General features: G+C 34.3%; 1 protein-coding gene across 2 annotated transcripts in view; it reads right to left on the reverse strand.

Moving 5' to 3' along the window:
• Nucleotides 1-322: 322 nt before the first annotated feature.
• The window catches only part of LOC111047664 (lipase 3-like), a 174,138-nt gene continuing 155,795 nt past the window's right edge, over nucleotides 323-18,665 (reverse strand). For both annotated transcript variants that reach the window (XM_039435466.1, XM_039435465.1), the window contains 2 exons: nucleotides 2,639-2,784; nucleotides 323-654 (listed from right to left, as the gene is read on the reverse strand). In XM_039435466.1, coding sequence (XP_039291400.1) covers nucleotides 463-654; nucleotides 2,639-2,784 — 338 coding nt within the window. In that variant the 3' untranslated portion in view covers nucleotides 323-462. The remainder of the gene's footprint in view (nucleotides 655-2,638; nucleotides 2,785-18,665) is intronic.

Consider the following 18,665-nt stretch of genomic DNA (forward strand, 5'->3'; position numbering starts at 1 on the left):
CAATACCCGAGAAAAAGTAGGGAAATAAATGTCAATAAGTAAAGGTGTGATAAAAACAATGTGAATGGGAAAACAGTTAGCGTTTTTTTCTGTTGAAATATATTCTGTGTAATCCGCAAAATAGCAGCTTAGTGGCTGTTATCTTTCTTATTAATCACTGCAAGAATAAACACCGCAGAGGAAAAAGGGGAGAGTGATATAAAGAAAAAGAAGTAAGAGGAGAACAAGAAGAAGAAGAAGAGAAATAAAGAAGGGGGAGGAGAAGAAGAAGAAGAGGAAGAAGAAGAAGGAGAAGAAGAGGAGGAAGGCGAAGGAGAAGAAATAAACAAAGAAGAAGAACTAAAGGCTGATAATATTTTCAGGTATCAGCTATCCTCTACAGACGACAGTGGCAAGGCAGAGAATCGGCAACTCTGATCTCTTATCGCTCTCCACTGGCATAACAACGTGGAACTCACTTTGTCACGGTGTTTTTCTGTCATCTGCTGTATTCCCATATTTAAGATAGCTCAAAACAGGCTTCAATACAAGCTCTTCGAGATTTTTTGACAAGAAATAATCAGTATGCATGAACTGGTCGTTCTTCACAGTGTGAGTCTTCACTTTTTCCTCCATTCCCGGTCCATTTAAATGTGCCCTGAGTCTCCCCAACATCTGCAAAAAATTATAATGCATTTATTCCAAAATTATTATCATTACAATTATAATTACACAGTTATAATTCACAGCCTTCTCTTATACTGTCCATCAGAGTATCTATCAGAGTATATCCTGTCTGTATGTCGCGTCAGCGAGATATTGGTGTGGAAATGGCTGATGGCTGTTGTGGATGGTGTATCAAAAATGGTAACATCAAAAGCTAAAGACATACATTAGCTCTACTACATACATTGCATACTACTGGCAACAGGCCAGCCCAAGTAGAAAGCAGAGAAAGGGGGAGAGAAAATAGTCCAAAATACTATGTTATTTTAGTTATTAATTGCATGCGTCATTGCAAGGTTGAGAAACCTGAGGGAAGCGTTTAATTCCACAACCAATGACCTATTGAGAGCGGCTGTGAACAAGGTAAAAATCGCCATGATGATTGTCAACCTCCGAAATGGAGACGGTACTTAGAGAAGAAGATAGTGCATAGAAATTGCATGCAATGACGCATGCAATTAATTAATTGTCGAATGAAAAAGACTAAGAAATTGTCAAAAAACCACTGATTTATTGATAATTAGAAAGACCGGTTTGGGTTATTACACCATTGTCAGAGTTTATCAGAGATTGACAATGGTGTAATAACCCAAACCGGTCTTTCTAATTATCAATAAATCAGTGGTATTTTGACAATTTCTCAGTCTTTTTCATTCAATATGAATGATTACCACAATATCAACTTCTCAACTACACAAAAAGTAATTAATAGTCCATACAACTGCTGATTTTTTATCAAGTTACATTGAGATATTATTTGCATGCATTATTGCATGCAATTAATAATCTCCACTCGACAGCTGATCTATGATGAATAATTCTATAGTCTGATTTTTACGGTAATATTGGCATTAGAAAAAAACTCCTCATCCTTTGTATTATCCTTCAAATGAAAAATTTCAAAAAAACCTTAAACATACATTAACGCGAATTCAAAAAGGAACATAACTGACAAATCTCATGAAAATCTATCTCCACGTTCCACCGTAAATTTGGAACATATAAACATATGAACATGAATATAAACATATATATATATATATATATATATATATATATATATATATATATATATATATATATATATATATATAAAGAGAAATGCAAAACCGTCGACTTGAATCTTAGACATCACTTCTCTTGGTAAATTATTGAAATTACTCACAATATTCATTACTCTGAATGCCAATGAAACTATAATTATCTTATAATAGTCATAACTAGCAGATAACTCGTGCTTTTCAATCAAGGAGACTTCTACATAGTTGAAAAACGATCTGGCAGCGTTGCAGAGTTAGAATATGTTCAGACCAAGCTATTTTACTCTACAGAGCAAAATAGCAATATCTGAACGTCCGCAGAGTTTGTGTTCACACCAAAAACATCTGTCCTCAGTTGCACTCTGATTCCAAAATTTTCAATAATTAATTACAATATAATTTTCCATTTTTTTGAGCTAACGCGAGCCAAATTATTCATTCCAAGGCACTGAATCCGAATCTGAAATTAGAGCTCTCCCATCTCCATTTCTACGTGATTTAGGTTTTTGATAAGAGATCTTTATTGAAAAAGTCTCTCGGTTGCCTGGAGATAATCGCTCCCAGAGCAATTCGTGAACATCCACATTCAAGCAAGTTTTCTTGGAACATTGGCTGGCAGATACACAGATGTCGGTGTGCACACCCACATTGATTGAGCCGGTGACAGATACTTTGAATCCATTCATCAACAGACTTTGCAGAGCTGCAGATTTTGGTCTGAACAAAGGATAGCACTATCTGCTTCCACGAATGATAGACAAGAATAGCAAGACAATAATGTTAATAAATACTGCCATTATAACATGGACTTTACTCTTACTATAGTGCTGCAAATAATCAATGGACGTGATTTATCAACAAAATGGATTATTAATAATTTAGGAAGTTCTCACCAAATCACAGCCTACAATGTCCTTCTTAGCAGTAAGCAAAAGTATTGGAACATTTACTTTTGTCAAATTGTACTCTCCGACCTTTTCTAACCCATAGCGTCTCATATTTTCAGACTTGTAATAAGTATAGGGTTTGAATTCTCCACCTGCAATGACAACAGTTCAGAAGAACAATAACTTTATGAAAACAAAAATTTTAATTGTCAACCACTTTTTTATTATTGAAAATTATTATAATATGTAATGTCCCACCACTAAACTCAACCTGCGCAGCGTTCGTACCGCGGCCAGGGGATTGAAGAATTACTGGCAAGCATCAAAATATAGCCTCGGATGGGGACCGGAATTTAAGGACAAATATAACTGGAAAAGCAAACTCTTTGGATAAATGGATGAAGGATACAATTAAAATTGCAACTTGGAATGTAAGGGGACAACTCTCTAATGAAATAGAACTGGCCCAGCTTCTAGAAAACTCCGGTATTAAGATAGCAGTAATAACAGAAACAAAAGTTTAGTTATCAGGCACAAAATATGTTGGGAACTATATAGTTATATACAGCGGCGTAAAGCAGGAGGAGAGAGCTAGCAAGGGAGTGGCGATTTTCATAGCTAAAGATCTCCATGCAAGAATAAAAGATTACAGATTTATCAGTGACAGAATAATTACAGTCAAATCAAAAATGACAGAGGACACTCTTCTGTGATTGGTGTGTATGCCCCCAAAGATAGTACAGACCCAAAGAAGAAAGAGGAGACTAAAAGTTTCTACATACAGCTTCAAAAGGTAGTTGACATCATTAACAAGAGAGATGATCTTCTGCTGTTGGGTGACTTAGATGGAAGAGTAGGGAATCAGCCTGTATCAAAGTGTGCTGGTACTTTTGGTGAAGATGTGGTTAACAGGAATGGAGAGAAACTTCGAAATTTCGTGTCCTACAATCAGTTGAAGATCACGAACACCTTCTCCAGGAAAAAGGACATCCATAAATTCACGTGGTCAGCAAGGGGAAGCAGGTCAATAATCGACTATATTATCATCAATCAGAAGTTAGCGAGACAAGTTAGAGATGTAAGGGTTTTTAGAGGCTCTGATATACATTCCGATCATTTCTTGCTTGTAGGTGAAATTGATATATTAGCTCGATGGTACCATCATTCATCTACAAAAAGAATAATAAATGAGGGAGAAATTTCCAAGGTGGGGCTGTTGCAAGATGAAAGTAATAGACAGCTTTATCAGAATCGATTACTCATTCATTTAACAACAACAGAAACAAAGGAAAATATAGATGATGAGTGGGAAAATCTGCAAAATTTCATAAAACAGGCTGCTAAACAGAAGCTCTTGGGACACGAAGAAAGCGTCAAAATCGAAAAGGGCTCAATGATTGGAATGATGGGATCAGGGATGCCATAAATAAAAAGCAGAGAACCTTCAAGAACTGGCTTAGTCACCCAACAGGGGATAACAACAATATCTATAAGCGAGCAAGGAACCATGCTAAGAAAATTGTGAGGCAAGTTAATCAGCAGGCATGGATTTCTTCATATCAAATGTGGAGCATGATTTACATGGTAGACAGGAATTTGCCTATAAGTTCATGAAGTCAGTGGGCAAAGAACGAAAGGAACGTGTCAAAATAGACTGTGTATCAGGAGAAGATTGGAGAAGGCACTATAAAAACTTTGGTTTGATGAGACGTTGCCAGAAAGAGAAATTGTGAATTGTGCTGAATGTCATGTTGATGACATCACCCTTGATGAACTTGTGCTGACAATTGAACTGTCAAAAACAGGAAAGCTTGTGGTCTTGATGGTGTAAATATGGAGCTTATTAAATATGGAGGTATGGCCTCTATCTAAGGCTGTTGACATTGTACAATATGTGTTGGAAAACCCATAGAATACCTGCGGCATGGGCAAGCTCAAAAGTTGTGTCATTATACAAGAAAAACGACAGAACACAACCTAAGAATTACCGTGGAATAAGTCTTCTAAACAACTTCTACAAGTTGTATGCTGATATTCTGAACAGACGTTTACGGGTAATTGCAGAAAACCTGATAGGAGAAGAACAGATGGGATTTCGCAGAGGACCCTCTTGTATGGATGCAGTATTTACCCTGAAACAGATCATAGAGAAGAATCGAGAATACAATTGTGAACTCACATGGCCTTTATGGCCTTTATGGCATTATGGCCTTGGCAGAAGGCATTTGACAATGTTTTAAGATCAAAGTTATGGAATATAATGCTTCAAAAAGGCTACCCCAGACATCTGGTTGCTGCAATTGAGGGTGCATACACCAATGCAGATATTACAATTATTATGTTCGGCAATAATAAGAAGACAAACCAAATTAGGATGAATAGAGGAGTACGGCAAGGCTGTCCAATGTCCCCAACTTTGTTTAATATATTTACAGACGATATTCTTCATATTTGGAATCGATATGTGGACTCAGGCATTAAGCTCAGCAATACTGTATACATAAACTCTTTACTATATGCAGACGATACTGTAATTATGTTTAACACAGTCATGGCGTTTAAAGGAAAGTGGCCAGTTGGATCCAAGATAGTGCTTGAGAACCAAATTTTGGAACAAGTTAAATGCTTCAATTACTTGGAATGCCGTATCTCATTTGACAGAGAAGATAATGTAAGTGAGAAATTGACAAAATTCAGTGCTGTGTGTGGTACAATACGTAGAACAATAGGGAAGAAAACAAGACAAGCCATTCAGATGAAGTTCTGCAGACTAATGGCTGTACCAATAATAGCTTATGGAAGCGAAGCCTGGGTGTCAATGAAAAAAACTAGACAAGACTGAAACAAATTCAGACTAGCTTATATTGTAGCCTATATTATTTTCAAACTGGCTTATGTTCGACTTGTTGATGAATTGATAAAATAAAGCAATTTAGACCCATAAAATATTCTTAAATATAGTTTCAAATGAAATTATTAAAATACTTATTCTCCTCCACATGAAGCTAATATTTCCCGAAAAAAAGTTCTTCACTTGTGGTCACGAATGATATCTCACAGCCTATCATTCATTCATGACAAATCCCAATCTGTATTGACTTGTCTGTAACTATCAGCGATACACAGCCTTGATTTGTACTCAATGATGTGATTTTATGAGCTCTGTTCTCATCACCAGCCTCACGTTCGGCACCATTGTGTAATGTTATTTTTCTATAACATGTGCCCTGCTTGGCCGCAATCAGTAGAGCATAGATATTTGAATATATATAATATTTTTCGTGACTCCTGAAAGACAAAGAGCACCAGTTTCTTACCAGCTCTCCTAGGAGCTCAAACAATTCTCTGCTTTTGCTGGCTGCAAACGTTGGCCGCTTTAACAGTTCACAGTTTTTGTGACTGATTTGGTAGACTCCACAGATATAGATGCAGTAGAGGTAGACAGATACAAGGGCTCTGATTATCATACTAGACAATGTGGTATTGCCACCAATGCCACTCGCCACCATTCACCAAAGTGGTCAGCAATGAAAAATGATACCGAGTGGAATCAAAGGCGAAACTCCATCAGAATACCCTATAAATTCTATCAATTTATATTGCTGCTACAACTTAATACTATTACCTTTAAGTTTCTTCAAATCAGATGTGCTGGTCCTGGATAATTTAAATGGATCTCACAAACGTATTATTTCCAAAGATTCAACAATCACTGCTGTATATCGCTGATTGATCCAACTTATTCGGTGAAGAATACAGTTGGTTGATAATTTCAATAATATGTCAACAGTAACAATAAAATAGAATATAACAAGATTGGTCATGCATGGAGATAGGGTAAAAAATGAAGGCTACACCATTCAATAATCATAAAAATAATATAATTACATGAAAAATCAACAAGCATTAAATAAAAAATGTAGAGCAACAAATATAAGAATAATATGAGGATAAATACATAACAAACAATATCAGAGATAGCTCACAACTTTGTTTCTTAGCACGAATTATCACCATATGCTTCTTTAATCAGCAAATATATACTTTCAAATTATACAGCTGAGTTATCGACTTGCTGTTGCTTGATGAATAAAACTTTATAAATCTTCTTTCCAAATTAATATGAGAAATTAAATATGAAATATGAATCTCAGAATATATATATATATATATATATATATATATTTCTCATGGGTTGGGTTCCACCTCTGGTAGGAAATAGATAAATCAATTTATCTTATGAACATGAGCTTTCCAAAAATCTAATAAATTGATGATAAAGGTATATAAGTGAGCATATATTTACAATAGATCAAATAATTATAAATATTCCTTCTGTGCATTTTATTCAATAGTGAATCTCATGAACGTTTCTTAGAAAATATTACCCTCATGTTTTAAGACTTGCCCAAGTTTTGATATTACTTTCAATATTTAAACAACCTTTCAACGAGCTAGCTTTATTCAATTATGATTATTCGAAGCACTGAGGGCCCTCCTAAATAATTTCTCAATCTAACTCACTTGTCAAAATTCACAATTTTGATGGCAATCCGGATTAATTTCCATGTCCTAGGCTTTTCTGGTGGGCTGCTGTCGTTTTCTCCAAGGGTATTATTTAAAATTAATGACTCTTGTTATAATACAACTTCACTGAGTCTTATACAATCAATCAACTTTTGATAATTGAATGTGCAAATATTGAAAGGGATCTAGGTGCTCTATAGATTGGTGACTGTCCCTGGTGACCTCTAGCAAGAAGTGGGCTTGGACCTACCCTATTCTTTTTCACAACCATACTTCCATATTTTTAAATTTGCATATAATTAAGATATCCACTCTCATTGGTGGCTCTCACTAGCCTCACTACTATGCAATGATGTGATAAAAGTTGTCAAAATATAGTCCATACTAATCTGCTAGGTTACCGCATAAAGAGCAGATATTATTGTTTCAAATATTTTATTTGTATCTGTTACATAAATCTGGGTACTGCATAGTTTAAAGACTCTTACTGTTTATAATATGATAAATACATGTTTATTTTGAATTAATTTGCTTTCACCGCCGGTCAATTACTGTATTCTGATTGGCGTATCCTAAAATTACAGAAGTATTCATGGGCTGAGTAAAGGTACATCCCATTTCCTTAATATACTTATTTATTTTATACATTTTGTTCATGCATGTATGATATAATAAATATTTTTGTATTTTCTAAAACACTTTTTCTTCCACACTGACATGCCATGCTTGTTACTAACCCTCTGATCATAGTGTTCAAGCGAATGCTATTCGTATGCAACTAAATTTGTCACAGGTGTAAGGCTAATTCTCAATTTATACAGCTCAACCGACTATTTAGGTCGCCAACTAGTAAGTACCAATGAACCTAACCTCAAATATTATTATTTTATATTGTTAAATAAATAGCAATGATACTTTCCTTTTCATTTGACTGTTCAAAGCTGTAGCCTGGAGAACCATTATTATCTAATCTTGAGTTTGTTGACATCGTATCTAGCGATAGCAATACAGCTGCTTACTCAAGACCTATAATTTCTTTTCATTCTATGATTTTGAAAACTATTCAAAAATATTTTTTTACAAATATAAAGAACCTGGTTTTGTGGCTTTACCAGCCACATCTCAGCTGCTCGTTTACAACTACTGTCTACCCAAGAGAAAATGGCGGAGGAGGTAGTGAATAGATGAGTGGGTTGTTGGAGAGGCTTGATATTCAGGTAGAGGAGTGAGTAGCTAGAGAGGCTAGCTCTCCCTGGTGTCGAGTTCAGTCATTTTTTGGGTGGCAAGGCTAGGTTTTCTAAAATGGTAGAAAAATCATTTACAATTTGCATTGATTTAACGTTGTTTAGAGACAATGTTACACTTGTTGACGGTTTGAATAATTTAAAGTAACAGAATAAATAATTGAAAGAATAAGACTTTGATATTGTCAATATCACTTTTTAATATCAAAGTCTTATTCTTTCAATTATGGAAAAATATCACAACATCTCATACCATACAATCAAATCATAAACAGAATAAATTTATAGTAATATGAAGTTTGTTAATTTGCTATCTTCTGACCTTATATACAGTACTTATGTTTCTCTCAGAATATGAAACAAAATTGTTTTTTTTTATAGGACAATGAACAAAGATTTATTCAAGCTTTTCTTTGAGATGCAGATGGTACTTGATGATAGCTTCCAACCTAACCTATTTCTGTTTTCTAAGATATAAAACTGAACTTTTTATTTGAGACTTTACAATACAATTCAACTTCTCTGAAAACTGACTTGGAGTTGATAGTTCTAACTTGTTCTTAAAGAATGCTTTATATTTTTTTCTAAATCCAACCTTACTTGTAAGATATCTAATTTTAGATTCAATATATTTTTCTTATTTGATCTAAGAAAACAAATTTAAACCAATAGATAAAACCCTACAGAGAAATTCAACCAACAAGTTGAAAAAACAATAAATAAAACAAAATCTTTGTTTAATACATGAGAGAAGAAAAGTATAGTAGCTATAAACCCTCAAACCGCAAGATTATTTTGGTTACCAGAATCACATAAAAATTGAATTTGAATAAGACCAGTAGTATCATTTGTTAGCTCTCCAACTCACAAATTTGTACATGAAATGAATTATGTATTCAGGAATATCACCAATCTCACACCCAAGTTTGCCACAAAAAATTCTATAGAGTTAGCAGAGAAATTATCAAAATTACCAGCGCCAAAATTTCAAAAGCTAGTTTCATTTGATGTCAAGAATTGGTTTATCAGTGTACCAGTTCCAGAAAGTATAGAATCAGCTCCAAACCTACTGGAAAAAACTTCACTCAACACTGAAATAATTTCAGACATAAATAACCTTCCACAAATTTGTGTAAATCCGAATTTTTTTAAATTTTACAACAATATGAACCTACAAGAGAATGGCTTAGCATTGGGTTCATCCATATCTCCTCCACTAGCTGAAATCCATGAATTATCTGGAACAAAAGATATGTAAAGGAACCCAATTCAAGAAAAACATAAAGTATGGGTTTAGATATGTAGATGACATTCTCTGCTTATGGGATGGTACAAACAGGCAACAAGAAACCTTCCACAATTTCATCAACAACCTACATAATATCAAATGTTCAAAATAAATGGAACAAAATCATCAAATCTCTTTCCTGGACTCAACAATTCCACACAAGAACAACACCCACCAATACAAAATTTTCTGATAACCAACTAACACAGTAACCCTCATTCCATCCAATTCTTGTCATCCTTTCAACCAAAAATTAGCTGCTTTCCACTCAATGCTTGACAGACTGATCAAAATTCATAATAATAAGCTAATCAAAATTATCAGCACAATAAATGAGTTTATTTTTGAAAAACAAATTATAAATAAGATATTATAGTATGCTGATGTACAGTAATAGCAAAAAAGTTACAAATACTACTCCTTGTAGGTAAGTCTACATTGACAAACGGTATTATTTAATTTAATTACATTTATTGTTTGGATTATCAAAAAATAAATTAATATTAAATAGAAGCGAACAACCAATCAGAGGATGAAGAAAGGGATACCAAAATTTTAATTGTTGAGATGCAACACAGAATGTCGAGATCTCTGTTATTATAATTTTATTTATCATTATTAAGTCACCTTCACTGTTGGAATTGAATTGTATTTATGTTTTAATGTATTAATTTATTTGTCTTGTAAGTCAGGGAATTGAATGTAAACAAAAGAACTATTTTCCATAAAAATATGACATGTGCACCACGTCATTCAGCTACAACCAATAGCAATTGTCTTATGCAAATTAGAAACAGAGAGATTAAGGGAATTGTAAGCTTAATTCGTGGAAGGAGATTTTTTCTCTAGCACTGACCTAGACACACGTCCCTAGTCACACGTTCTGAGTAAACTTGCATTTTTGTTGAAAAATTTTACGTAAATTGTTTTTAATTGTTCATTTGTGAATTTGAATGTTAATTGTAAAGTTCCTTTTGTTTGTAAAAAAAAATTATTAACCTAGAGTAACCGATTGAATCTACATGAATCGCCGAATAATATACCAGCAGCACGTACTACTTGGAGGCCAGGAAATCCAGCACATGGCAGAAGAATAATTATTTGCGAACCAAGGAAAAAGGAAAACAGAATCGCGTGAGTTGTTCTTCTTGTAAATAAATTGGGGCCTCATCTACGATTCATAAGTGATATAAATTGTAGAGGAAATTAATGGTTATGACCAGACTGCAATCAGGGAAAATCTAACGTTAATCTACATTATAATAATCATCATTAAATTAAATTAATTTATAATTTGTGTATCGATCAAGCTATTCCGAAGCAGAACTCACAACCCTGTAATTATCATTTTATCATATCATCTTCTTTCAATTCATAAATAATTATTAAAGTATAAATTCTACATGTCTGGTATTGTTGAGAGACACAATCATACATGGATTTGTGATCTATATCTTTGTTCAGGTTGCATTGGCTCTTTATCAGAACAACAACCAGGTAATAATTTTGAGATTGCTTTATTTAAGCTCAGTACAATTGGATTACTCCCATCCAAATCTGGGATAGCCTACAAATTTCTCAACCAATTGAATAGGTTGAGAAATAGGTTGATAGGCAGTTCTTATCTGGCAGGCGATGAGGTCGGATCGTTTATCGGAGCTCCGGTTCACAGTTTGAAAGTTTCGAAGTGCATCAATCCGCCTGATTGTTCCTGTATTTGCCGGTATTGTGTCCTATTCTGTTGCGAATTAACTTTCAAATAATTATTTAAAATACGCGTATACACAGACGGGAAATGGCCAAGTGCAAAAAGTGTGATAAGGACATTGTCTTTGAGAAAGGGCTAAAACTGGACGATTATGAATGCGTTATTTGCCAGGCTCAGTTTCATACGTCGTGCGTGAGTGAGACGTTAACACGAGGTGCGAAAACAAACTGGAAGTGCGTGTTATGTGGTTCTAATACTGTATCAGGGACAAGTAAACTAAAAAATAACAAAGATCAAGCGGATACATTAGTGCTTAAGGCGATAGCTGATCTACAAGCTGAAATTAATACGCGGTGGGATGAAAATGATAAAAAACTCGATCGTATGCAGGAAAACATTGATCAAATTAACAGTGAATTCTCGTCTTTTAAAGCGAAACTCGATGGGGTTGAGCAACAAGTTTCTAGTGCCGAAATTAAAATTAAACTATTAACCGCGGAAAACTCAAAATTGAGAGATGAAATTAATGATCTGCAGCAGCATACACGGAAGAATAATGTGGTTATTTCCGGTATCCCGGTTCTCCCAAGAGGTGCTAATGTGCTCCCGTTAATAGATAAAAAAGCCGATCTGCTTCAAGTACAGTATTATCGCACGGACATTAACGCTGCCCATTGGCTTCCGGTACTGGTTCCGAGAGAACCAGTCCATCCTCGTTGCTTTCGTATCGAGGATTGTCAAGGAAGAATGGCTACGTACGAGGCGTAACCGAAAAAGCCTCACCGCGAATGAGATTGACAGAAATTTTCCACAGAACCAAATTTATATCAACGATCAACTGACACAAAAATCGCGTGAAATTTTCAACGCTGAGAGGTTCTTGGTCAAACAGGAGAAACTGGCCTCGGTGTGGACGAGCGACGGCATCGTGATGGCCAGGAAAATTCCACGAGGACGACCCTTCCGGGTGACCAGTCTGGATGCCCTCACCGAGAGAGCGTCGCCTCCAGGGGCTGCACGGCCCGTCACCGTCCCGCCCACCACTGAGCAGCCCAGCGCGCTCGACCAGAGCCGACGTCGTGCCGACGTCCGGAAATTTGTAACTGTAATGGACTAGAACAAGGTAAAGCAGAGCATTTTTATTCTTTTCCTTGAAGTAAAAATCTTTCATCACATGTATTTTGTCGATCTTTATCCAACATAGATAAATAGAGTCCTAATACCCGAACTGACTAATCATATTTCGATAAAGTGATGACAGCAGAAGATATTGGGCATAATATTGAACAAGCTCGACATAATAACGGGATTAGATTCCCGTTCAAACAACTATTCATATATCAAACTATAAATAAAAACTATAACATAAATCATCATACTATAAAATATTTTTGAAATGAACTATTGAGCTTTAATAGAATCATGAAATAGAAGGAAAGATAGCCTAGTCAAAGTACCACTCAGGTAAAATCGAATGTTATTAGTGATAAAGAGTAGTAATCATATTATCTAAAGCGATAAGAAAATCATGCAAAATAGTAATTCAACAATAATGAGCATTCATTGGCAGAATTAAAAATTATAAAGCGGCTTATTTATTATTGGCAGATCATAAAAATAAAAGTTTGCATGTACATTTGAGGTTAGAATTGTTTGTTTTTGTTTTAAACGTATCAATCGATCTAGGATAAATCGACAGTCCTTTGAATCGATACCTAACGGATCAGCTGATTGCTGGATCAACCAGTATAAATTGAATTATAAAGTTTACTCACAAAATATGTATTATATACACTAGGGAAGGTTTATGTAAATAAATAGGGACAACTATTATTGCTGCATGAGTATTATTTTATTACAATCTAAAAAGTATGAAAACCAAGAGTACACAAAGCTCATATAAAAAATAAAATGTACACTACTTGATAGTATCGTATATCGAGATTTATTTATTGGAATAATCTAAGACAATCACTCCATTTATCTATATAAAAACTTTCCATTTATCTTTCTATAACAAAGTTGGAGAGACCCTGAATTTGAAGAAACCAATTGTATTGAGTCTTACTGAAATTAGAAAGCTTAGAGGGAAGCTTACAAATCGTTCAAGGAAGAGATGAAATTTTTCTGAAAATCATTTCTCTTTTGCTTGTGATCCCGATCTGTGAGGATGCACATGGAAATTAGGGTTCTTTCTTCCTATTAGATTTTAAAATCATCAAGCCAATCCCTTTTTTGAATGTAAAATATTTGTAATTAATGTTTGTTTATCTGTGAACTCAGTGTTGTTAAAGAGTTCTTAATTGTAATCTGTTCCCATAAATATATTTTTAATACTGAGAGAAATTTATAAGAAGTCTGGACCATGCGCGAGCCCAGCAGAGATGAAAAGGACCTGCATAATTAATTATTGGAAATAATTAATTTACTCTACAAGACCTTCAAGAACTTCATTACTGTGAGTGTTAGTTCAAACGAGCTCATTTTTTAAAGGCCTTTTAATAGTGAATTGAGGAATTGATCAAAGCGCTATATAAATTAATTCAAGTTGTGATGTACCAAAAGATTGTACAGCCCTCAAACTACAAATAGATCTATTCATAGGCCGTTATGAGAACATAATAAATTCTATCACCGAAAAACACTCCAATCTTATCTGAGGTAGATAGACGACTGTTATCTAACCTACAGAGTATGAAACAAATAAATCTGTAGTTATATACCTTTCAAAAATTTGTCAACAGAAAAAACCATATATGTTTGTATGTTTATTAATTTGATCATTAATACAATATTTGAAGGTTACTTTTGAACCAAAACATAACCCCAAAAAAGACCAAAGCTAACTTGTGAACAAGTAGCCAATTGAGAAGGCGGTTCGACCGATAATCGATCATAAAAATTATATATTATTAATCTTTTCATTTTTATATTTTAATTTCTATGCCTAATAGGCCTGAATATTTATTTGATGAACTATCATAAAGATATATTTGTTAGAAATATGTAGACAAATTGGCTTAGTCAATAAATGATGATTGAGGGTCGATATCCTAACATATAAAAAACCATAAACAAAAAAAGAAATATTTAATTATTTTTATGTTCGTTATTGTTACAAGCATGTATATTCTTATATTATGTCTACTCTATGTTATAAAAGCACGTCTATGTTCTATAAAAATTAGCTACCCTTTGAAGTTATTTACAAATGCATATCACCATAGATGAAATTTTATTATTTATTTGTGTATTCTTATAATTATATGAAACTAAAAGATAATTTGGAAAAACTTAAAATCAAGAATTTTCGCCCTATTTAGAAGCTTTAAAGTTGGATACATTGACACCACCCTTTCAGCATATTGGTTACGTCATAGAATCTGACCAATCCTGAATTAATATGTAAATTTGGCGAGATAAATTTCGAAGAAGAAACTCAAGTGAAAATTAGAAGAGGAAGACTCAAGGCCATTTTTGCAGAAATCATTGGTAGGATGCAGACCTAGTCCATGTTCTTAATTGTTGAAAAGCTTTAATTTCTGTTTAATGTAATTCAATCTTTGTCTTTCCGTTTTAATAAGTTGTTTTAAAGTTCCTATGATAATTGGTGATACTAAAATTTTCAATTTCATTTAAATAAACCCTGAAATTTTATTAGTGAGGTATGTTCGACGTTTTTCGCCACGCGGAAGGATCCAGCTGGAACGATATATGCTACGGCCGAATATATTTCGTAAACAAGAAACGGAAACAAAAGTTCACGTGAGTTATTCGAATATATAAAAGGGGATCCCCGTTAATCTACGGAAATTACACAGCATATGAATTCGTCCATTTGAGAGAAGTCATGACTATAGTTTTAAGGGTACAAAGTTATCATAAATGATTGACTTGGCCAAAAGGTCTATTTTCCTTAGGCGAAACCACACCCTGATAATAATTTTAATTATTCATTTATTCCATTTTCTGAATTATAATTTTGTATTAACTTATTTTTTGCCTATTTAACTAGTGCAGTTCATGAACCTTCCAAGGGCTATTATCCATTTTATTTTGTTCAATCAAAGAGTACCAAATTTTCACATAGTATTTATAATTTAAAGATTCAAATCAGCTATCATTCAATATTCATTCTGTATCGATTAAGAATCATAATTTGTGAAATCTGTTCATTAATTTATTCAATATTTGCTGTAAAAGTATATCTTTCAGAATATATCCATATTACCGTTTCATTAAACTGGGTTTACTTCATTACACCTCCAAGTTCGTTCTTTCTCGACTGACACATATTGATCGTGCAGGACACATCCTGTTTTGCAATAGTCAGACATTATCGAGTATAGTATCTATCATTAGACTATTATTTCTTCTGGTGGTAGGCCTAAATGGTGGTCGATTTTCTTATCAAACAATAACCTTTTTTATTGGGAATATCCCGCAGAATCAAATAAAAAATCGACTGCCACTAGCCTACCACACCGAGGTGAAGTGAATCCTGCATTATCAGCCGATCAGCGTCGCAAGGAGAGGTATAGACGGTAGTAGAATTAAACTCGGTACTCGAAATATTTACTATTTTGGTTCAGCATTTTGCCTTCATATAACCCATAGTATTTATCAGAGACCCGGTTCGCATGGATTTGCTATTCTGTCTGTCGTTTTGTGCGGTCTAATATCATTCCCAACTATAGCACAATTATTGGATTCTAAATATCTTCTTCTTTAGGTACCTTCTCCATTCTGGAGGTTGGCTACCATCATGGCAATTCTCACCTTGTTTACTGCGGCTCGGAAGAGGTCCTGTGACGAGCAGTTGAATGCCTCCCTCAGGTTTCTCAACCAAGACACTCTTCTACGTCCCACCGAACGCCTACCAACAAGTTTACCTTGTATTATGAGGTGCAGCATTCCATACTTAGGTCCTCTCATAATGTGCCCAAAGTATTTCAACTTCCTTATCTTAATTTCACGCACAATATTCAGTTGTTTACCCAAATATAATAGTCATTAAAATAGTCAAATATTATATTCAAAATATAATAGTCATTATTTGGAGAAAAAGTTCACTCCTAAATTACTATCTCTGTCTGATCCTAGTGACAGCATAAATCATACTCAGCAGATTCAAATTGAACTGCATTCTATTATCAAATTGGATTCAATTCCATTTCACTAGATAATCACCTACAGTGTTAAGTTGGAGATTCACCGTCCTTACTTCGGCTACCTTTGTAGACCGCCAAACCCTCTATTGGGCAAATTAATTTTTTCAATCTGTTTCATCCGTACACCTGTCATTCTACATAGATACTCTGAATTAAATGATACCAATAGCCCGGTCAAATGAAGGCAGGTCAACCTAACCTACAACTACATACTGTTAAATTATAACCTCAAATACCGTAACTGTTCAATTATTTTCTTTAATCCAATCATTTTTATTATTAACTCCCTTTTCACTGTAGAGATGGGAAGTTCGGATCACTTTACTGATTCGGGTCAGTCGTTCACGTTCACTGTCGCGACCCGTTCAAAAAGACCCGTTCAATTGAACGGGTTAATTTCCTATAGCTTTCCTATAAACAAGCAAAAAAAAAAAAAAGGTTCACCACAGTTGATGTGTAAAAACAGGGGTTCACCCCAGTTGATGAACGGGTCAAATGAACAGGTTTTTTGAATAAATGTGATCCGGATCACTCGTTCACCTTAATGACCCGTTCAATTCGAACGGGTCATGACCGAACGACACATCTCTATTTCACTGTACATCCACTCACCTCCATGGAGCAAAATAGGCTGCAATATTTGCCAGCACAAGGTAAGACCTTCTATACGAAGAAATCGTACTCATGGTTGAAGGATTATGATCTCAGTTTATTGTCTTATGATTCAAATTATATATTTACATGTCCCCCCCATGGAGCTGGATTTTGACACATGACGCTTCAACTGGGGCGGATCTGTGACAAAGTTTAAAAAAATTGCAATGTGTTGAGTGCTATCATATAGTCTATAAGAACGTTTTATGAATTTATTTGATTTATGTAGGAAGCTTACTTCCATGCACGGCAAGAACTCATAAAAATCCTGAAATCATTGTATGGTTGATTATTATTTGCTCATTGATTAAAGTATGTCATGTTAAATCTACAGACCAAACAGGTTTTGAGTTGTAGAATTCTGAATTGACTTAAAGTCCGCGTATCAGTATTAAATCCAGATTATAATTTTTAAAGCTTACAATGGTGAATGCTATTAAGCTTCGTAAAAATCATTCAAATTATAGAAAAGAATTTATTTAAAGAAAATTATAGTTATAAGAATATTTTATATATACTATTTTATGGGAATATATTTTGTGTTTTATGTCAGCATACAAAATCATAGAAGTTTTTATTATATCCTAATTCATCTCGTGATATACAGTTTGAGCTGTCTTGGTACCAAGAAAGAAAAATATTCTGCAGCACATAAAATAAGTGGATCAATTAATATTGATCTTATTAAGAGCATTCAGTACTTATCATCCTTTGATGATAGTCATACTAGTCCGCCAGAAAAACCATATTGATAATTTTATTAATAAGGTTCCAGTTATATCATATAAGGATCCAGAGAACTTCAAGAACTGGCGTTGTAAGTTCTAAGGAATTTCAGAAGGATGAATTGGTGAATACCTGTATTCATGACAAGCGTTTTAAAAATCAACTAGAAAAAACCACAGTTGGTCTTCATTATTCTCGATTGGATGCATGGTTACTGGTAATCAGTCATCTCGATTGGATGCATGGTTACTGGTAATCAGTCATCAACTATCTTTTTGATTTCCTTATTGGTATTCTTCAAGAACTTCATGGAAGCAGCGGTAAGAATTAATGATCACCAGTCATTGAACCCTGTGGTGATTAATTATATTTGGAAAATTCATGCATCTACCACTGAGCTAGAGCTGCGGTTTGAACCCAGCAATTTTTTGAGCCGGACAGCCTTAAGTTCTGCGAATTTATTTGCAAAATAGGGATTTAAGCAACCGCTCTTACAAATATAAAAAATATCACACCACATATGAATGGTTGGCAATCTGCATCTTTACATAATGGCTTCACAATGTGGGACTCAGGAAGCACATCTTTACATAATGTCACCCAACATGTGGGGCAAAAATCTGCGATTTTACATAATGGCACCACAAGCATGAGGCATGATGAAAAGCTTACCTACTCAACCTTACTATCAATGCTAAATAGAATTATTGATAAA

Source organism: Nilaparvata lugens, chromosome 9 (assembly GCF_014356525.2).
Source record: "Nilaparvata lugens isolate BPH chromosome 9, ASM1435652v1, whole genome shotgun sequence".
NCBI lineage: Eukaryota > Metazoa > Arthropoda > Insecta > Hemiptera > Delphacidae > Nilaparvata > Nilaparvata lugens.